We start from the raw sequence: 22,335 nt of genomic DNA, 5'->3' as shown, positions 1-22,335 counted from the left end.
TCTAAAGAAACACAAAAAAATTTGTCGGTAACTAGAATAAACTTTCCAACATTAGCCGAGGCTCTGGGCTCACATACAGAAGACAGTTACTATATACAAGGTAAGCAGGACCAGGCTTCTTGAGTTACAGGTATGGGTGTGAGCATTAAATTTTCTATTTTCTCTTTAAGTGTATTTTTAAAAAGAGTAGTTAGTATGCACTTTGTTTTCTCTGCATTTAGTAACAACAAAGTGATTTTAAAGCAGCAAGGATTGGGAAATTTGGAGGTCCACTAGAGACAGCAGCTGAGATGCAGCGCACGCACTGTACTCCCAAGAAAACAGACCATACATCTTGGGAATTTTTAGCTTACTGCAACTCAAAGGTAAAGCACTTAATTTTTTTAATTGAGATCTGAGCTTGTGCATTTACCTCAATATTGCTGTCCACCTGATTTGCATCAGATTAGCTGGGACCTGGGAGTTCATTAAGACCTGACTGTGCCCTCAGCCTGCTTTCTGCCTCATCCTTCTCCCCTTTCAAAGGAGGGAGGACAAGCAGAGTTGTGCCACTCCATCCAGACAGAGCTGGAATAGCAATGATACTTTGCTGCCCGCCAACGGCTTGTCCGGCAGCTACCCCTGAGGACATTCAGGGAGAAGAAAACACTTCTCCAGGGAAAAGAAAAAACTTTCAGGAATGGGGCCAACGTTCGGTTTTAAGACTGTGTTCTTCTCCAGAAAACACAGTGAACATGAGCTTAGTAATAAAACGGTAGATGAGCTGCAGCACCCACTGGGTCTGATCCTTAATACTAAGATGCAGTTCTTCAAATTGGGAGTTTTCTGGCACGTGGTATAGTCACAGACAGCCTGAGACCTAGCCTCCAGTCCCCACAGGTTATTCGCATTGTTCAGCATTCGATCTCATACCTCTGCTGGGTAAAATTTACTGTCAACTGTGTGCTCTGAACCCCACTCGTTTATAGCTCCCCAATGGAAGTGGAACTGCTTTAGCCTGTACTGGTTTTCCAAGGGACCTCCAACGATTGCTAAAAAACAAAGCAAGACACACATATTAATAAACATGATTTACAATTGCCCAGACAAATAACACAGCAAGGTGCTCCTTGAAGTAAATTTCCCCAGGAAAAAAAATCAGGTAGAACAACTATCTTAACTGAAACAGTCCCTTTATTGCTTCACTACTTTTAGACTTCACTTTGCTATGACAAAAATTCTTCGAGCAAACACATCGCTGTTTTTCCCTGCAGTCTGGATCAACCATGTCAGACAAAAGATTAGCTAAACAGTCTCCTTACTCATCTCCCCTCAAGCAATTTGTTTTTCTAATTCACATCAAGTTTGCCAGAATCATGGTGATTACATGTTATGTTCTCCACTCTTCTTTTTGAGCAAGCACAAGAACTGCCATACCATAAGCAACATGTATGAAGACAAAGCAATGAATACATCTATTTAAATGACATCCCAGCGAAGTCTCAATATCTATGAAAAATGTTGAAATTTCCCGTTACAAGACTTCAAGAATCCAATTTTGGCAGAAAAATCGGTACATTTTGTCAGATATTCAACTCTGCTTTTTTCCCCCAACTTACAGAAAACCAAACATACTATTGTGCCTCAGTGCAGCTTTCAGATTGCATAACCAATGTTAAACGATTTCCTACCCAGTCAGAAATATGTTCACATTGTGCCTACTGTAAACTGTTCAAGCTATACTTCATAAAGTATCTAAACATACAGTCTGCCTACGGTCAAGGTTGTGAGTTTCTGGAAACTTCAATGCACTTTTTAGTGAGTCAAGGCAAACATTCAGCCTGCTCTCCTGATTTCCGAAGGCCTCTCATTATTTTGCAAAGACATGAATGAAAAAGTCTACGTCTAGTTTTCTGTGTACTGTTGGGTTTTACGTATTTCCTCCTAAATAAACCAGGAACATCCTGCAAAGTCTCCCTGCTAGTTATTAAATCACCGCATCTGGTAAATGAGAGACCATAATTACTTCCAAAGGGCTAACAACAAATATGCAGCTGTAGAGACTCATATGTTGATTTTTACTGAACTGTATGTACATCATGGTTCAGTTTTATAGCAAACCACTGGATAAAGTACATAATCCCAACACTACTTCGTAAAAGTTAATCACTTTAATGCTAAGGAGAAAACAATGAGGGGCATTAAGAGCTTTTCTTGTCTTTTTTTTTTTTCTCAAAGCCAGCAGTCAGCCAGCCAGCAGTTTTGAAATTCTAACTAGATAGGCCTGCTTGTGACAAAAGAATAAGCTAAAACAAGCTATGTAAATTGATATTTATTTCATCCACTGCTGCTGACCTCTTAACATAAATGCAATGTTAACAATCACATTCACTTGAATGTTTGCCTCATGAGTAAAGTTAGGCACAGGAACATATATGCAGAAAACGGTTCCTATAGTGGATGCCAGAAAGTGACAGGAAGCAAACAGGAACTTAGAGTCCCTTTACAAGCATTCTGTCCATTTCATTTCCTCTCAGTTTACCACTCTTGATAATTTCAAAACAAAACAGAAGTTTAAAAGAGCTCTAACAACAACCAGGGAAATAATCACATCAGCTTTTTATTATAGCCCTGGTCCTGTTTCAGTCTCGTTTCCTTGCAGCAGATGGCTTTCACGCACATAGACAGGACCACAATCTGTACATACCTTCCCCACACCCTCCTTCTTCAGCCTCCTCCTCTGCTCGTAAGCAAACACCCCATAGCAGCACTACCTTCATCTTTTGCCCAAGTCTTGGTTTGCCTCATCTCAGAAGTTGGGCATTTTTGTCTATCCTGGGTGCATGTTTCATTTTGCTTTTTTCATCTTCTGTTTCAGTTTTCTTGCTTTGTTTATTTGTTTATTCATAAGCTTTCTTCTCTGGATTTCTATTACTACTAGACAGAAGCTGGCAGAAAGAAAAATCAGAAAAAGAAAGAGTAAAGAGAAAGGTGGAAGGAGAGAAATAGGCACTTGAAAACCTGGCCATTTATACAGCAATATCTTGTGATCTGTCATTTCTCTGCCATTGTGGAGTCCTGTCACTGTTTGATTAATGCCATCCTCTGCTAGCTGTCATCACCCTTCAATTAATTTGAGGAAGATGATGATGATGAAAAGGCAGCCATCCAGAAAGAGGCAGCAAGAATGCTCACACTTACACATTTACCCAAATGTTCAGCCTTACATATGAAGCGAGTAAGATCTTTCAGAGTTGTCGTGTGCTCTGAAAGGCCAGCACCCTCCTAATAATATTTGACAGTCCTGATGATTCCATGCTTGCTTCTAAAAACCGTCCCTGTGTATTTAGCTACTGGGTATTTCTTAACCTCCTGCAAGAATTTGTTATCCATCAAACTGCAAACCATTAAGCTTTTCAGGAATGCATCCTCAATAGATAGTGGGGTACAGCTGCATAAATTAAAAGAAGGTTAAATTAAAAGCAAAATTTATCTAAAGTTAGTAAGTTAAAAATCGCTGATGAGCTCACAAGCAATGTCTCCATCTTCAGTCTAACCTCTAACCCCACCTCACTAACACAATTGCAGTTTGTACTGTAAAAACAGAAGGGGACTACTCAGTCTCTTCATTACATACAACAGTGCTCAAACGAATGAGGGCAAGAATATAGTCTGGTCAGAAACTAATAGTCTGGGTGACCAGCTATAAACAATAAAAACGAAAAAAAAACTCAAAGCCCAAACAACACACAAGCCTCTGAAAGCTCTGTGCATTCCACCACTACCATTTTTGCTGCATTGTTTTATCAGCTTCTTTTGAAACATCAACCCAAAATACTGACATCACGGAGATGAAGCATTTGTTTATTAACATGCTGAAAGCTTCCTTCCCAAGAGCATTACTAAATCCCTTAGGACGTTCTAGCATCTCTCATGGTAAGCAGTCACCTTAAACATAAATTAATCAAACAGGTTCAAACTCACCCAGGGTCCCTCAATTTTTCCCTTCAGGACAACTTAAGTAATCAACATGAATCACGTGCTTCACAATATCCCTGACCAACTGCTACCAGTTCACCTCCCTTTACAAAATATCTTCTTTATGCATACCAGGAATATCCTTTGGTAACGTCAACTTTTGACAAGAACAATGGACAGAAAATCTGGAATTTGGTAGCAATATCTTGATTTTAAGTCACTTGATCCTATTAAGCATTTCAAAAAGATTTAGCTGCTCAAGTCAGAGTGCTTATTCACATTGAATTGCTGGAATGCATAATGTGATTTCACCTGCATTTACTCCTGCTTATACTGAACAACAGGAACACAGGCAACTGCTCCTTATGGTAGCAGCTCAGTATTATTTAATTCTCCAAAAGCTTATTGAGATAAGTAGGTATGCTTTCCAACTGAAAGTCATTTTGCTGTTGATTATTTCAAATGCATTAAATATATCTGCTGACACCGCAAAAGCGCTAAGTGGCAGATTACTTTATTAAAGTGTAATGATGGCATCTCATTTAAAATCAAGTAGATACATATGTATGACTGAAGATTGACTCAAGTAGACAAAGCTGTGCTATTACAAGACTAATCAAAAGGCAGGGCATTAAGGCTTATGCAATAAGAGTAAGTTTCAACTTACAACAGAGGATTTGTGCACAACATCCGTGGTAATAAATACGTAGTAAAAATGAGGCTTAGACAGAACATCTGCACTGCAATTCCCATCACTGTAAATCCATATTTAGCTAAAGTGTTCATTTAATGTACATTCATTTTCAACATTTATCCTGCAGTTTTACATCATACAAATATTTCTCCTGTCTAAGCATTAATAAGACATTAAATAGATTTTTCCGAGTTTTGCTTACTTGATCTATCAGTAGAATCATCAAACTCAACCAGGAATGAATATCCATTGTTCCAGATGTGAAGACACGTCGTTGGGTCATAGCTGATTTTCAAAGGCTTCAGAAAGGGGTCATAAACGCTGTCTCTCCACTGAATATTGATAGGAGACTGTCGGGTGCCTCCAGGAATTGTAAGCGGACTCTGCCAAAGTGGATGCACTGGAAAATAATGAAGAGAGTCAGGCTCTAATGCATGATACGGAACTTCCAAGTTAATACTTCAGAACCCTTTTGCAGGAGAAGGTGCTTTGGCATATTGGCTCCAAAGGCTAATTCAAGTCAGCTGATGCACAGGAAAGCAAAAAAAAAAAACCCACCAAAACCCAAACCAAAACAAAAAAACAACATTCCAGTTGCATGACTCAAAGCCACACAGGGAAGTGCAGTAATTTGACTTACAACTGTGTCGATACCGTTCTGCCTCTGCAAAAAGCGCGTTAAAAAAAAAATCTGTCCACTTATTTCCCAGTGTCATGGTTTAACCCCAGCTCCAACTAAGTACCACATAGCTGCTCACTCACCCCCACCCCCTCCGCCCCCCCAGCGGCATGGGGGAGAGGATCGTTAGAGTAAAAGCGAGAGAACTCGTGGGTTGAGATAAAGACAGTTTAATAGGTAAAGCAAAAGCCGCGCGCGCAACCAAAGCCAAACAAGGAATTCATTCACTACCTGCCATCGGCAAGCAAGTGCGCAGCCACGGCCAGGACAGCAGGGCTCCACCACACAAGTTATTTGGCAAGACAAATGCCATAACACCAAACGTCCCCTCCTCCTTCTTGTTACCCCAGCTTTTATATATATATATATACAGCATATATATATGTATACACACATGGTATGGAATGGTCATACAGTATGGAATATCCCTTTGATCCCTTTGGCAGTATCAGGTCAGCTGTCCTGGCCGTGTCCCCTCCCAACGTCCTGTGCCTCTCCAGCCCTCTCGCTGGCTGGGCCTGAGAAACTGAAAACTCCTTGAACAACCAAACCCATCAGCGCCCTACCAACATCATCCTCACCCCAAATCCAAAACACAGCCCTGCACCAGCTCCTGAGAACACCACTAACCATCCCAGCTGAAACCAGGACACCCAGCAGGCTGTTTTCCTTTTATTGCCAACTGGCTGTAGGGTGGTTTCTCTTTCGCAGCTTTGGCAGAGTCTGAGCACACCACTTCGGCTTTCCTCATGCCCCAGTACCATCCACTGAGGTCAGACTGTGCCAGACAGAAGGTAACTCCCACTAGAAATCAAAAACGCTCTGTTGAAGGTGCTTGTCTCTTGCCTATGTGCACTTAGGGGTTCAACCTGGGGGTTACCCCCCAAGGTGCAGCGCTCCCGAGCCAGCCATACCAGTACGGAGCAGGGCTGCTTCACTCGGGACCTACAGCTGAGCCGCACACCCCTAAAATACTAACCTACCAATTCTGGGGGCAGCTTGGGCGTCTCAAACTGGCACCAGCAGCTGGAATAGAGCTCCCACAGCATTTTATTCTGCTTAAAGACAGAGCTGGGCCCAGTGTGGCCGGGCCTGCTGACCCGCAGGCAGCGTCTGTGCCCTGAACAGGCCTGCGGGGCTCCGAGGCGCTGCGTCCCGGCCACGGCCTCAGGTACGGCTGCCGACGGGCTTTCGTAAAGGGAAAGAAAAACGAAACTGAACCGTTTAACAAACCGCTCAGGCAAGGGGTGGCTAAAAACCTTCCCCTCAGCCGCCTCAGCAAGGGGCAAACTTCCCGGCTTGCGCAGGGTCGCCGCGCACAGGTCATGCAGCGGCGCCCAGGGAAGCTGTCCCCCCCCCAAGCGCCACAGCTCTGCTGCTGCCATCTCCTCGTCTTTCAAAAGAGGAAACTGTCACCGACAAACCGCGCTGGGCTCGGCGCCCCTGCCTGCCCTACGCTGCCCGCCCGGGCCGCGGCGGCCCCGAGGACGGAAGGGACGCGGCAGTTACCCGGGCCCGGGCCCCTGAGGCGGCGGGAGCGGCTCGGCCCGGGGGTGCGGGCAGCCGGGCGGCGGCGGCCCCTGAGGGCGGCCCGGCCCCCGAGGGCGGCGGCGCGGGAAGGCGGCAGCACTCACGGGCGTCTCGCAGGCGGTAGGAGCAGCAGGCGCCCAGGCTGCACCATCGCGTTCCCCGCCGGCAGGCAGCGGCCACCCAAGCCCGGCGCAGCAGCGGCAGCATCGCGCAGCGCTCCGCGGAGCCGCCCTGCGCCACCGCCCGGCCCGGCCCCTTCCGGGCCGGCCCCCGCCGCCATGGCGACCAGCGGCCGGGCGGGCCGGCAGCTCCCCCCGTGTGCGTGTATTCCCGCCGTCAGGCTCACCTCGGTGCCTGGCACACCAAAGCAGTGGTTCCCGCCGGGGGGCTAGCGGCAGGGCTCGCTCCCGCGCCTCAGGGCTCAGCGTTTATTCCTGCCTGGTTAGTTTTCCTCGGGTAGCAGGTTTGGTTTCCCCCAGCCGAAGGTGGGCCGGGGTGTGATCCCACTCCCACAAAGGGGCAGGTGGCCCTAGCACAGCAAGGCCCCTGCCCCAAACCGCACGTGGGAAAGTTAACATGATGCCCGCTTTCTCCGACTGCATCTGCCCCAAAGGCTGGAGGCCAAAGTAGGCCCACCCGGGATGGTAAAAGGGGCTAATTCAACCCCCTGTTATTTGGCAGCACCTGAGGCGGGCTGCAGGGAGCCGAGTGTCAGAGAGCACGGAGGTGGAGTAAGTGTCCTCATTTTTGCCCAGTCTGTTGAGCTGCCAGGAGCAGAAACAGCACACCTCAGTTCCTGGCCTTCGTCTGGCTACCTGCTTCGAGTCATGTTTCTTGGTTACTGCCTTAAAATCATTTTGCAAAACTGCATTTACCTTTTGGGGATTATTAATCACGTTAAGGGTGAGTACTACATTTTCACAAGGAACCTGACGTAGCGTTGGGAGTGTTTCACTGGAATGGAGACAAGACTAGATACTCTACTAGAGTCAGCCAAGAAGTGTTTGCTCTAGCTTACAACATACTGCAAGAAGTTTCCACTGCATTCACAGCATAAACATATTTAAAGTACTCCTGAGTTGGGTAAGAAGAGGCTAAAATCTGACAGGCGATTTGTTTTGAGTGGCTACATAATCAGCAAACAGGTCGTCAGGAGATGTGCAAACAGCTTGTGATCTTAGGATGCTAAATTTAATTTTGCTTCCTCCCTGGCAAGATATGCCTTCTTTAAAGCACAAGGTATTTTTGTATAGTAGGATTCAATCGCAAACAATTAATTCTTGGTTTGACTCTCAACATTTTTCAGGATGGCTAATTTACTACCCTCGACATACAGCTTCCTGGAACTTAAAAAGAAGGGGTAGGTACTTGATGAAGTTGAAAACAGTTGCTGCCCATAAACATAATTATTTATTCAGGTTTAATTACAGTTTGATAGCCTATTGATCATGGTTAGGCAGCTGCATTTAGGAAAGGTCAGACACGTCTGTTGCTGAACCTACTTATGAGTAGCCGGTAACTCCTAGCCATGAGGACAGCCCATACGAGCTTCATGCTTAATTGCAGCAGGGAGCTCAGACATAGCTTCAGGTACTTCAATATTCATCACAAACAAGATGTACTAAGTTTTATTCTCATCTGCTAACAAAACAAGATTGTCATTCCTTCACATTCCATTCTTCCATGATGTGTCCTCTAAATACAGTTGATAATCTTGGCCAGCTTAGAAGTGCCATCTACCAAACTGACTAACGTATGTATGTATGCCCTATATCATGGTATAGGTGCTTACTGGTACAGAGCATAACCTGGTTTCTGTACCACTATCACTTTTCTGTGTGATAAAAGCAGTGGGGAAAAAAGCCTCAAGCTCCACCGTTCTACACTGTGGCGTTAAGATCACCAAGCTTTGTGAAGCTTTTTATGTATTTGATCCTGCAAGGTTTTGAAAATATAAAGTTTATTATAGACCTGCTAAGCTGAACAGAATGAGTCATTTCTTGTGGGCTGAACAGCACAACCAAAGGACTTACGGCGCAGGCTTTTGGAAGTGACGGGCTGTTCAGGTACAAAACTAAAGAGAAATAACTTTGACCTACAACACATTTGTTTCCCTTCTGAATCATTCACAGAATCTGCATCCATTTTTTTTACATGCAGATGTTATTTCTTACTTTGCATAAATTTCAGTCAAAGTTCAGCATTTAATGAAAAATATTTTCTTCTGTAGGGGATTAAAAAAAAACCTTCAAAATATGAGTTCAGTGATATGGTTTCTTTTGGAAACTGCAGACAGAAAGGTAAAAACTACCTGTGGATAAGGAAGCATAAGCCCTCAGCCTTGTTCCCTGCACTTAGCCAGTATGGCCAATCTTCTGGACCATTCCAGAGACAATTTCTCCTTGGCCATGTCTCAGCTAGAGATGGTAATTTATTCAAGAGAGACATGGCTCTCACGCAGCAAGCTGGAGAGAACAATAGCAGCCAGAACTATAATCTGTCTGTTGTTCTTGTATTTTTCAAAAACTGTTATGTTTCAGGACCATCTGGGAGGTTTCAGCTATGCTCTCTCTGTTCCTGAACTGAGAGTGGTTTGTGCGTATAGGGAACACCACAACCAGAAATCTGGCAGTTGGCCTATAGGATGAGTTAAAATGATGTAGAATCTGCATGGAAAGAGAAATCTAAACCTCGTCTACTAGGTCTGTTTTCAAATGTGCAAAGTTAAAAAGGAGAAGGAAAAAAAAAAAGGGTGAGAATTAAGATAGCATGCAGTTTGCACCCTTCGCTTTATGCATGCCTCATGTAGATCAGTTCACTGAGGAAGGGTCTAATCTTGTTTACTTTTGTAATATGCATATCTATGGTATTGTCAGAACAGTTGTAGTAAATACTGCAATATAACGAGTATGACCAAGATGTGAGTCACCCGTGAAGAGAGATCTGCCACAAACAGACCTAATCTGTGCTTGATTTATTTTATTTTTTTAAACCTTTCCAGACAGACACAGTGATGCTCCATTTAATTTTATAGTATTTGGAGGGTTGTTACATTTGCACTGTTTTTTCCCCTACCTTTCCCAGCTGAAGTACATGTATAGAGCCATCCAAATAGTCCCAGTCTTTTGATTTTATTTTATATAATTAATTGCAGCTGTGGATGCTTTAGCAGGTCTGTTTGGAGTAATTGTTAAAAAGTTCATTTAGCATTGATACAAGTATCAAAAGCTTTGGAGTGGGATCTAGTAAGATCCAGATGAAAATTTTGTACGTTACTGGTTTATCATAATTTATAACACTATTTCCAAGAAAATATTTTGAAGGCCACAGTTCTGTGGTAAAAATCCAAAATAAATTCAGCTAAATGAAAGGATTTACTGCCAGTTTACATTGTTGTAAACTTGATTTAAAGACACAAAACTTCTGTCAATGTTTCATTTTTAAATTCCCTTTAAGTATCCTGGGGAGGAGAGAGTTCTTACGTATGGGTTACAAAATTAGAAGAAAGAGTATGGAAATTAATTCAAGTTGTCAAGTAAGAATGAGGGGTAAAATGACTCTGCTTCAGTGGATTTCAGTCTTTTGGTTTTAATCTTTAAAAGGGGGGGGGGGGGGGAAAAAGGAAAGACCTGTTGAATAAAGCACTTTGATTTGTTTACACAGGGACTTTCAAACAAGTGTCACCCAGCTCTGAAGTAAAACAGGGAGGACAGCATGGTGGGAACAGGTGAGAAACCCTACCTACCTGACAGAAATATGTTTTTGTCCTAAGTCGAGCAGGGGTGCTTTCCATAGCAACATATTCTGAATTAGAAAAATAAAAACAAACACGTTACTGAAACTCAGTAAAAAAAACGTTTTAAACTTGAAAGGACCATGGCTCTGCTTCAGCCACTTGGATTGAATATGTCAGAGGAAATCCAAGATAGGTTGATTTCTTTGAAGCTTTTTAGTATGAATCAAGATTTTGGAGGGTAACCGTGATGGTTGGCTGAGATCCATTGTGACAAGGTGTTGAAAGTTCTGCTGAATTGATGTCAGATTTGGACTGATGTAGGCCAGTTTATTGATAAACAGTCCAGTGCTTTTTATCAAACGGATGTAACTGACAGGTTACTCTAAGCTCAACAGGAAAGCAGCCGCAGATTGTGAAATGCTGAGCTTTTCTCTGCTTCCAGAATGTTTGGCTGAGATAGGAGCCTGGATGAGAAGGCAGTGGCTGAGGCTAAGTCCAGATAAGGAGGAGGTAATTCCAGTTGGCAAGGTAAAGCAAACAGAGGCTTTATCTTTTCTGTATAAAAACATTTGCTAAAATTATGCATGCAGGCTTAGTAACTCCACATGGAAAGGGCTTAGAAGATATCTCGTGGACAATTTGTGTAGTTACTGCAATTGTAGGTGCAGTCCTGGAGATGGCACACCTGGATTGTGTGTTGTTGCTGTACTTATACAATTCTTTAGAAAAAACTTGAAGGATTGTGCTTTTCTTGTAACTTCTTCTAAAAGGACGAGAAAGAAAAAAAGCCACTCAGGTCTGCTCTGGCAATAATTATTAGGGTGAGGGTATACTCCATAGATTTAAAATCCCTATGAAGGGCATTTCCAGCAAGTCCCCCTCTATTGTATTAAAATGCATCCGAAACCACTGCCCCCCGTGGATTGCTACAAGAGATCACAGAGCTTAGTACAGACATCCAATGCGGTAGTTTGCATCACTAGAAATTTTTACATATATGCCATAATTCTCAGCAATGTTTCTATGGTTCTTTCTCAATGAAGTGCAGAAAAATACTTTTGTTCCTGTAGGGATGCAAGGGGAATCCAGAAAAGGCACTACAAAGTGTCAGCCTTTGAATTTTTTAGCCTGTGTCCTCACAGCAAATGTCTGCGTTAACTGCCAAGTGAAAACAACGCCACCCAGCTCTGTGAGAGACAACGTCTGTGTGTGGGAAGGGTGAGGGGAGAAAGAGAACAGATGAAGTTCAGAAAATGGTGAACTTTACATTGAAGATGTTACCTAAGAGCTCAATAGTCCAATTTTACTGTTTCTCTGATCATGTTTTTGTCACTGAGAGGGTTGTTCATACCGTCAGCTGGGAAGAGCAGAATTTAATTGAATGTGCTTTTTGCTGTGAATGCATGGTGCGCAGAGGGGCTAGCCACCAGATGGGAGAACCCACAGGCTGACTTACTCAGAGCTAGTGTCTATTCACTGGCAGCTGAAACCAGCCATTCCAAAGATAGTGTTTTCCTGAATCAAGTTTGTTTTGGCATTTCCTGCGTGAATGTCATGGAGTAGAGAAAGATTTAAGTAATAAATAGCATCTGTCTTACATCAAAAAGAGGAACACAAGTAAAAAGAGAGAGATAGCAATTGTACTTCATTTAATCAGCAATGGTCTTATGATGGAACAGCCTTGTATGATCTCTTCCTGGAATGTTTGTTACCATGAAGGGAGTTTTAGTTTCTCGGTAGTTCCCTGTGGACAAATTTACACAGCAAAAAATATGGCATCATGAACCCCTCACTGGAAACCGATGGACTGTGGGTAACCATAAAATAATTACTCTCTCCATCACATGTGGAAATCTAGAGATCTCAGCTTTTCTCCAGTTTCCCTTCTTATTCCACTGAACAATTTCAAGTTATTTTCCTAGAGTAACACCTTCACTGATGAAACAGCAATGTAACACTTGATTGTAACATGTTCCATTCCTGAAGTTTTTCATTCTATAGGCCATAAAGTTTTGTGGTATATTAGTACTGAACAAGCAGAAGAATTAGGAAGTGTGTAGAGGGATCCTGTGCTGCTGATTCAGGGGTTTCATTACTTTCTTAATGAAGGATGTTGATTTATATTGTCTGTGTGGCCTCTGAAATTGTAAGTCATTGGACTGACAGTGAATATTCACTTGCAATCTTAGTTAATATCTTCAAATATAACAATAATGAAAAAATAATTTTAAAATACAGAATGACAGAACTTTTTAGCCATAATTACAGTGCGTTCTCTGGATTTCCCCTCTGAAGCAGTAATTTGTATCACTGCACCTGATGAGCGGTAGTGTATGAGCCCAAGCATTCTTACTCGTACTGGCACAGGTTTTGGTTTTACCTGTTCAGTCTGCAACGCTGAAAAAGTTTGCTGATACATTGCAGATAAAGGAGACATACGTTGCTTGTGACTGTTAGAATATGTTCTTTCATATGCACACATCCTTGGGTGGAGTGGGTGTACATAAAGTTGTACAGACTAATTAACACCTAATAAATATGAATTCATTAGAGAGGCTACTATTACATGCACCTAATTAATATTAATTCATTAGAAGAGCTACTATTTTATAAGGCCGAATCATTGTTTTTCTCAGCTACTGTAGTGCTTTGCTTTGAGTAGATGAACAGTGTCCTTTTTTCCTTATTTTAAGGGGGAAAATGAAGTTTCTGAGCATGCTTGCAAAGAGAAAACTGGTAGGGAAGGAAGTAAAAGTTTAAGAGACTTTTAAACTGTACTAGGTAAACTCTATGCAAGTCAGAAAAAGCAAAAATACTGTCATGGATGCACATGTGATCATTTAAATTTTGCCTTAGGAATTAGGCTCCTTCTTGTGGTTGTTTCCCTAATAAAACAATTCAATGCTAGTCCTGCTTCTAGAATTAGGCATCTCCTACAGAGTTAAAAGGCAGCTTTTTAAAATGAAGGTGAAGTGTTGTATTAACAAGTTATGCTACTATGTTGAAGTGCCCGTTCTGTTTTAAGCTTTCAGAATACAATTCACATTTTCTATTCTGAGTAGCAGAACAAAAAGAAAATATAGACTGAGAACTCCGAACAACACTGCAAACACTATCTTTCTAAGAACTGCTCTGAATTATTTCTGATGTGCTGAGTGACAGGGGAGCTTGCATGCTATATATATTACATAAAGTCTCCGTGCCTACGAATATATACAACAGTGCACATTGAACTTGGCAGTTAATCTACCAGGTTTTTTCAAATGCTAGTCACTCAGTGGCAGAAAGTATTTTGGCATCATCTTAAAAAATGCATTTACAAGTGTAGAGCTATTAACCACTGACAGTTACAGAATATTTCTTCTGGCTTTCAAAATAAACAAAGCCTTGTGCTTGTCTCTGTTCTGCTTTGTTTTATATCTGTCACAAAATCATCTGTTTTACCAGTTAAGTAAATACAAAATTTGTCGTTTGATAAATTACATAGAAGGGAATCACAGCATTCAAGGAGGGATCTGGCTGTTCTTTGGGCGAAGTTAGCATATTGAATACATTTATAGAGAAAAAAATAGGCAATAAAAGTATTTCCTGGATGTAAAAAATTGCTCCTTATTTTTGCTTCAGCTGACATTATCTGCACACAAGCGAGTAAGACAGTCTTTGGCTGGCCTCATCTTATCTGTAGGTAGGTTAATCAGTATTTTAAGTAACTAAAGATTTGACATCTTCCAGTAGTGTCCTGCATCTGGGGAAGCAATTCATTGTAGTTCTATACACCACATTTGGAGGGTTTTGTGGTTTCTGCTTATATTAGGCCTTATTTTCAAAATGAAACATTGTAGCATCTGTTCAAAGTCACTCAGTATCAGTTTGTGCTAAACACACTTTCAATTACACTTAGAAATACAGTTTTCATTGAAACTACTCAAAACATGGCAGGACAAAATTAAAAATGAATTGGTTTATCATCTATTTCTTCCTTGTAGTTACAAGTGAAAATCGCAAACAACCCAGTAACACTGACACAGCAGAAATAAAAACGAACATTTTAATCCTGCACATGGAGTTAAATCATGCAATTCGATAAGGTATTTCTATCTCTAGTTCCTCTCATTCTATTCACTCTTTCTTTAATCTTTCAGTCACGTTCCCAAATTTCCCTTTTTGGCTAACTGACAAATAGGAAAGAAGAGAAACAACTACACTTGTTGTCTTTGTACCTCTGCATCTCTTTATGCAGGTCTCCAATACTATTTTGATAAAATTAAATACACTTACATGCATCATTCCTGTTTTTGCGAGTGCAGGTGGCCAGGCTGCAGAGTCGTGCTGGCACTGCTGCTGGACTCCAGATAGTTTTCAGCTGCCTGTATAAATGCACCAGGGTGTTTGCCTTCACACTGTTCATTGCTATTGCCTTGGCACTTAAAATTTTCAGTGTCTCAAACATCCAGAGGAGCTTTCCAGAGTCCAGCGACCTATCAACACAAAGCAGAGGGGGAAAAAAAAAATCTTGTGGATATATGGCTTCAAGTTAACTAAGGGGTCTCCAGACCTATTTATAAAAAATTTTGAGAGCACCCTTTCCTGGTTGGAGAGGTGGAGCTAACCAAGTAGTTAATTTTCAACTTGTCCCTGGACTGGCTTCTTCATTGGCTCTTTACTTTGTTGGAGGGCTAGCTAGTTGATGATTGTTCTACATGTGCTTCCCAGGTTTTTCCTTAACTGGCTCAAAGAACACCAAAGGGTTACAGAAACCACTCTTTCATATGCAAGGAGAGATTTCTTATCATTTCCTCGTGCCCCATACTTTGAATTTGAATAGCTGTATATTTGAATGCTGATAGCTAAGAATCGTTGTCAGTAACAGCTGGAATTCTGGGAACTGCTCAAACTGAGGAATTCACAGTGATCTGGTGGATATACAAGTCTTGGCCAGGAGAACAGGAAGGGGAACAGCCTCCTGCAGGAGTGCTTTAGCTCTGAGTGTGCAATACAGTATCACTGCAGCCTCAAGGTGAGGAATTTGTTCTTCTGAACTTTCCAAAGTCCCGTAAGAGGGATAATTTTGTGTAGACTAGAAATAGGAACAGACATAAGGAACCATAATTACTCCTCCCGCTCACACACCACTTTGACCCAGCTGAAGCTTTGAGGTTTTTTCCTCCCAGTGAGGAGAACAGGTTGAGATGTTTTCCTGAGCTATGTTTCTTAGAAATGAAAGCATAAAGAATATTACTGTCTTACTATTTCCACATGCAGTTCCAAGAACTTTTTTACCTTGTGTGGAAGATCTGTATAAAAATGGTATCCTTCGGTTTTCTTTGGGATGTTTGCTCTTTCTTCTGTAGCTGCAATCCATGTAAGTGGCACAGGCACAAACAGCTTCTGAGTCAGAGCTGTAGTTTCTCAGACTAAGCACAGAAACACAGGTAAGCAATTAATTCTCTAAAGAATTCTCATAATGTTACGGATTATAATAGGCCAAACAGGAATGAAGATGGAGAGCCATTAGAAAAGGGTGCCTAGGCACATCAAGGAGCAGGAAGGGCCAGCTAGTCTCCAAGAGCAGGGGAGTGGGAGTCAGGGATGACCCCAGCACAGGCAGGGTGCCACCCTGCAGAGCCCGAACACAGCAGGTAGAGCCAGCTATTGGTAAAAGGGTCCCCTGGTAATCCCAAACACTGCAATGACAAACCAGGTCCAAGGTCCAGCCAGAGAACCCAGACAGGGGCAAGAGAAAGGCCAAAGACAAGCAACAACAAGGGTCCAGAGTCCTTCCTAAAGACAGGGCTGAAGGCAAGTGCCATAACAGCAGAGTTTAGGGCCAGGGCTTGGGCTTGAGTATGCCCCTGGGCAGGGCTGCGGGTGGAGGCTGCAGGTGAGCCTTGTCAGGGCCATTAAAACTTGTCAGTGGCCTCAACACGAAAGTATTGTGGGGCCTTTAATAATTCTCATGTAAGTGTTTACAGAACCCATGTGATTATTTTCCTCCGTTAAGCACAGAGGAGGGCTTATTTTAAAAGCTACAGAGTATCAATGACAGAGCGAACAGAAATGATAGGACTTTCAACATTCTGCCATTAAAAATTTGCTATTAAAGACCACTCCTTTCTTAATCCATAAAATTATCCCTGAAAGTTTTTTCAATAGTTTGAGGGTTTTTTTGTCACTTAACAAATTGTGGTGTTTTGAATTAGAAGCTTATTTGCTTGGTGATATTTTCATTCAACATATGCATGTCTGTCATGTCTTATCACACAGGGTGTAAGAGCAAGGCTCAGGCTCAGGGAATCCTCTTTAGTATCCTAAAGTGGCAAGCTTATCTGTGCTATTTACTATTCCAAAACCTATTATTTAGAAGAGTCTTTCTTAATGCTTGTCATTTATTACCTTGGCTGCCTACTTCAGAGTATCTAAGAGCAAGCCATTTTCAGCTAGGAGTTTTGCCCTAAGAACGGCCAAATCAAACTTCTATTGTTGTTGGTATTTGTGGATATTTACATATGTGGAGCGTGACTGTATACAGTGGAAATGTGCTCACTTTGTCTTCACAGAAACTAGAGAAGTAAAATCTAGAATTTGCTTGCTGTCGTTACCCATCTGGCTTTTGCGGTAAGAGCCTCCGGAATGGACAGAGAGGATCAATATCGGTGTTTCTGTTTCTGATGCTTGCTAGAGGCTTGCCAGTACTTACATTCTGGTTAACTTCAAATGAATGCTGTTAATGGCAGAGAAAATTGCCTCCTTGATTTAGTGTTTCAAGAAATCTGATTCTCCTGGCATCATGCTTGTAAGGGTGTTCTTGTCCTATTATTGTCTCATTATCTCTCATAAAATTTATTCTTAAATTTTACACACACCCTTGCAATGATGAAGATTAATGGCATAGTGGGCTGTATCAGAAAGAGCACAGCCAGCACATGAAGTAACTACTCCCCACTACTCAGCACTTGTGAGGACACATCTGGAATACTCTGTCCTGTTTGGGGACCCCTAATGCAAGAGGGAGAATGAAAAACTGGAGGGAGTAGAGGCGGTGAGCAGGCTGGTGAGATCAGCTGCATTACTAAGTGTCCTAGTGAGATCTGGACATCAAAGAAAGGCTTCCCATCGGCTGAAGTATACACCCAAGGTGGTTAGTGTGAGCCAAACCACAAGCAATGCATATTAAAGCCCACCCTGTAATGACCCGGCTGCTTTGTGAAAGCAGCCCTACGTGATATTTTTAGCTACTCCACAGAGGTTTCACATTGACCCCCCAGCAGCAATGCCATCCCAAGCAGCTTCCTGCTACCTGATTGATTGTCCTGTCTGCTGCTTTTAATTACAGTAAAACTGTAAGCCTACATTTTTTTCTGAGTTATTGGGTTTGACTTGCCAATGTTGCAATTTTAGGATTTGAGATCCTAAAATTATATTTTTTTATAATTGATAATTTAAATTGATAATTTTAAAAAAATAACAGATAAATTGATGCTGTGTAACATTTTATATCTGGATTTCTGAAAAAAAAAAGAAGTTGGGGACTACACGCTGAACAAAAAACCAGTTCTTAGGCAATCCTCAGTCTGAAGAAAAGGATTAAATCCTCTAAATTCAGTGAGTGTGATGAGCTCCCCTTCAGATTTTTGATAATCCCAGTGGATTAAAGAAGACTGATGATGAAAATGGTACTTGACCAAGTAAACATGCTCTGTGGCAAACTTGAACAAAGCTGGGCAAACTAGCAAATACTGGGGAAAGATAGCAGCTGTGTAACAGAGGTAAAAGGGCAGCAGGAACAGCTGCGATCGTGATCCTGGGAAGATCACAGTCGGGCAAAGTGCGCATACAGAGCTTGTTAGAATGGTGGATTTCTGAGAAAGGAGTAATTTATTTTCCATGATGCATACAGGGAGATGGAACAATATTTAAATAAATAAGAGAACACTGAGATGACACCTGACCCTTCTCACCTTATTTCTCAGACTGGCAAAACTGACCTTACAAGACCACTAACTTTGACCAGCTAGATGACCAAATGTGTTTTTCTCTCTGCTGTGGGAATTCAAGGCCTTTTCTTCTATCCTCATTCATTGAAATTAGGATTATCTTCATTGAATGTAATGAAATTTACTTAGCCATGATACCAGAAGAGAGATCAGAGTTAGAACAGGAAAGTCTATGTCTTGCCCTAGGTCATAGCGCTAGCTGAAGTATGTTCAGGAGTAAAACCACTTGATCCTGACCTGTTTTCTGTAATAAAATCAAAGAACAATTCTGAGAGAATTGAAAATGGACACGATGTCTGAAAAGTAAGTGGTGAGGAAGTGTGTACTTGGAGGAGCAAAACTGACACAGGTTTCAACAGCGGAGAAGTTTTCTATGGATAAAAGGAGAAATGCTACAGCAAGTTTAAAAACAGCATTAATGTTACCTTTGTTTAATAAATGTGTTTTGTATAACTTTTCTTAAGCATCACTATGTCACAAGATAGTGTATGCTGTGTTCACAAGGATGTGTTTGTGTCCCTCTCCAGTTATGAGAGTTAGTATATGGAAAATGAATAAAGTAGCTCAAACAGAAAATGAATAAACAAGGGAACTTCGAGTTCTTTTTTTTTTATTTTAATAGCATAGGATGTGATCAAGGATTTTTTCCATAGGAAAGGAAATTATTCCTACAGAGTTCTTATGGCAAATACTCTGGAGTTACTTCTATGCCCTGATCACATCTTCTGTGTTCTTCATGCCTTTGTTTCTATATTCTCATGCTCAGCAGTGAGAATAATTATGAATGCCTGTCACTTGTTTAAACAAATGCTTTGTTTGGCAACCTTTGTTTTTCTGCTGATGATGCAGCTGCAAAATTGTGTGCACAGTGTGTTAATTTTTTACCTTTGATGCTATGGTAAGTTTTTTTTCCTAACAAAAAAAAGGAAACCAATGAATGAGATACCGATCTCTCTTGATCCACACAGAACATGTGAAAGCAGCAACTTCCTTAGGAAACAATAGTAAATGAATGCTGATACAACAGTAAAATAAGCTAGATATTTCCTGAAACCAAATGATTCTTCGCAACATGACAGAGAAAAGTTAGCACATACATAAAATGCAGGAGAGAGAGTGAGAGAGAGAGACTAAAAAAAAAAAAAGAGGATGAAAAAGGTGAGGAAATAACGAAAGAAATACCTGGTTATTTTATTTGGGGACAAGAGACTAATGGGGCAACAAGGTGTATTTTCTTTTATAAAATCAAAAAATGTAGCTGACATATTAGCACCCTGAATTCTTATTCATTATTTTAAAGGAAAAAAAAAAATATGTGTTTGCCATAGGCACTTGAGCAAGTTACTGTGGTTTAAATCAGAATATAATTTAGAGTGTATGAACTTCTTCCTGGTGCTTGCTCATGGGCACTTTCTTACCCGCCCTGAAGCCAAGCCCTCATTCACTAGGGGGGATTTACACTGAATTTCATTACATTCTTGCAGAAATATTCAGATGAGCACAGTTCTGAAAGCTTGTAAAGCTTAGGAGGCTGTGAGGCACGGGAGGCAATCGTCCTCAGCTAAGTCATTCTTGTGTTGGTACTGTAAGTTAAAGACTAAAAGGCAAATTTGGGCCTTCTGATTTGAGCACAAAGGAGGTCTCTGCTGCTAGGTTGTGAACAGAAAGATCCTCTTCCTTCTGCTGTTTACCAAAGTTTTCTGTCATACTTCACGCGGCGTGAAGAGTATGTCATATCTGGCTGTGTCAGTCTCGAGGGGAACAAGGGCTAGGCTATGATAACAGAGTCTCTTAATGATTTATTGGTGTGATTCAAAATTTTAGAAGGAAATGCCCCCTGCTTTGTAAGAAATGCTAGGGGGGAAAAGATCTGGTCTGGTAAGAAGGGAAAAAACCCTTACAAGAGGTAAATTAATTGCATACTGCAGATTGCGGTAATGATCAGAGCAGACTGACTTGCTAGCAGAAGGCAGTGCTGCAGCCTTAGTGATAAATTGCTATATTATTTTTTTATTATGTTGCTATCTCTGATCAAAGATGTAGACATCAGTTGGATCCTGCCAGTATTTCCTGCAGTTAATCTGATGACTATAGGTGAGTAGTATAATTGGTTCATGTCAATGAAAGTTTTTCTGGTTTGTGGTATTCTAGCTGAGAAGTGATTTACTGCCCGTACAGAAAGGAGCTCACATCCTCAGCAGAAAGTGAGTTAATAATCTCTGGGAGGGAATGTACTGATGAGAAAACAGGGCAGTTTTTACATTAGATTATGGTTTATGACGACAAAGGCTTTTACTAGCAACTTTCCACAGCAGGTAGTAAGCTGATATTTGTATGGCTGTTTTTGTAGCCAGGACCTGGCAATTGCTTGAGTGCAGCAGAAACTGACAAATCTGTAGCAGGGCAAATCTGTGCAGCAAAGCATGAAATAATCCTGTGTGAAAAGTCAGTTTATAAGTAGTTGAACCTTTGAACTTTGTAATCTGCTTCTGAGGGAAGAGAACACAATAAATAAATGAACAGAATCAGCTAAACAGTTACAAATCTGGAAGCAGAAGCCAGGGTTTTCCTAACCCATCGGTGGTTAATTCCCAGGCCCGTGACAACTCTTTTATTACTGAAACCCCCAGCTTGAGAAGTCACTATGAGCACTTGTGAAGAAAGGCATGGTGCACGTGCCTCTGTCAGCATAAATTTCCCTGCCTGACACGTGAAACCACTCAAGTCCTGTTCTCTGACTCTGTAACTTCCAGACAGATGGTCCCCTGGGGTCTGAAACGCTTCAGAAACTGGAGCTTTTGTGACAGGTGCTGTTTAATTTCATACAGGTACAGAAGTCCTGCGGTGGACACCTTGAGTTCGAACATGACGAAGCTACAGTGCCTGAGGACAGCACTTGGAACCCCTAGCACAACCGCCCCAGCAGCCACTCCATTTAGCCATGGGTCTGTGCATGTCGGGGGGGCCAATTACAGCTGAACCCGAGTGGGTTCAATTGCACGTCATGACTCTGCAGAACGGAACTGAGTGTCTCGTTCAATGTTCAAGGAACGTTTTTGTGTGGAAGTCTGGAAATCACTGCTGGCTGTGCTGTAGCTGAGAAATGAAGTATGGTGATGGTCTCCTCTGGGCAACACTGTGATGTATGGGGATATAGTGAAATAAGCTAATCTTTATCTTTTTTTTCAGAGCTACTTGCATGCTTCCTCCGTGCTTCCTTTGTGTGCTTTTGCGTATTTTTATCATTCCCAGAAGGTTTTCCACCTTCGCCCAGTCATTCTGTTCTCACACCAAATGCAGGAACGAAGCAACAGAAGAATCGGTCTGATGAGCTAATTTAGCAAATTCCCACTTGCTGCCTGTTCTTCAGCTGTGCTCTGAGCGTGGAGACATTTTTCTCCTGAATATGACAGCTTATGTTCGGATCATCCCATTTCAGCGATGCGAGCGCTTGGGAGCCGTTTGAGCGGGTAGAAATTTATAATGGACGTCCCAGAGAAAGGAATACGTGAAGGGAAAGTGTCGGTGTGTGAGCGGCTTGGTGCAGGCAGTTCTCGAGGGGCAGGTACATGTTTCGTCTGCTTGCTGGCAACTCCGCTGGCCAAATCCTGAGGCTACATTGCCTGGCAGGCCTGGAAACGCTTAATAATAAAACCCCCAGATGTAACGTTGGAGTTTGCAGTAGCTCCGAGACACCGTCGGGGAAGGCATGGCCGAGCTGTGCCCCGCAGGCCGCGATGGCAGG

General features: G+C 42.0%; 1 protein-coding gene and 1 long non-coding RNA gene across 3 annotated transcripts in view; one reads left to right on the top strand and one right to left on the bottom strand.

Annotated features, from left to right (window-relative positions):
• The window catches only part of CA5A (carbonic anhydrase 5A), an 18,446-nt gene extending 11,320 nt beyond the window's left edge, over nt 1-7,126 (bottom strand). The window contains exons 1-3 of one of the 2 annotated variants that reach the window (XM_080410668.1): nt 6,965-7,126; nt 4,854-5,051; nt 913-1,031 (exon numbers count right to left, since the gene is read on the bottom strand). In XM_080410668.1, coding sequence (XP_080266794.1) covers nt 913-1,031; nt 4,854-5,051; nt 6,965-7,067 — 420 coding nt within the window. In that variant the 5' untranslated portion in view covers nt 7,068-7,126. The remainder of the gene's footprint in view (nt 1-912; nt 1,032-4,853; nt 5,052-6,964) is intronic. The other variant, XM_080410669.1, reaches the window with a different exon arrangement.
• On the top strand, nt 7,127-22,335 carry LOC308072998. The gene is made up of 3 exons (XR_013931863.1): nt 7,127-7,591; nt 10,524-10,587; nt 21,419-22,335. It is a non-coding gene; the product is annotated as an uncharacterized lncRNA (long non-coding RNA).

The sequence above is a fragment of the Falco punctatus genome, assembly GCF_963210335.1.
Source record: "Falco punctatus genome assembly, chromosome: 14".
Lineage (NCBI taxonomy): Eukaryota > Metazoa > Chordata > Aves > Falconiformes > Falconidae > Falco > Falco punctatus.
The sequence above is the reverse complement of the archived record's forward strand: the minus strand, read 5'-3'. Positions and strand labels throughout refer to the sequence as shown.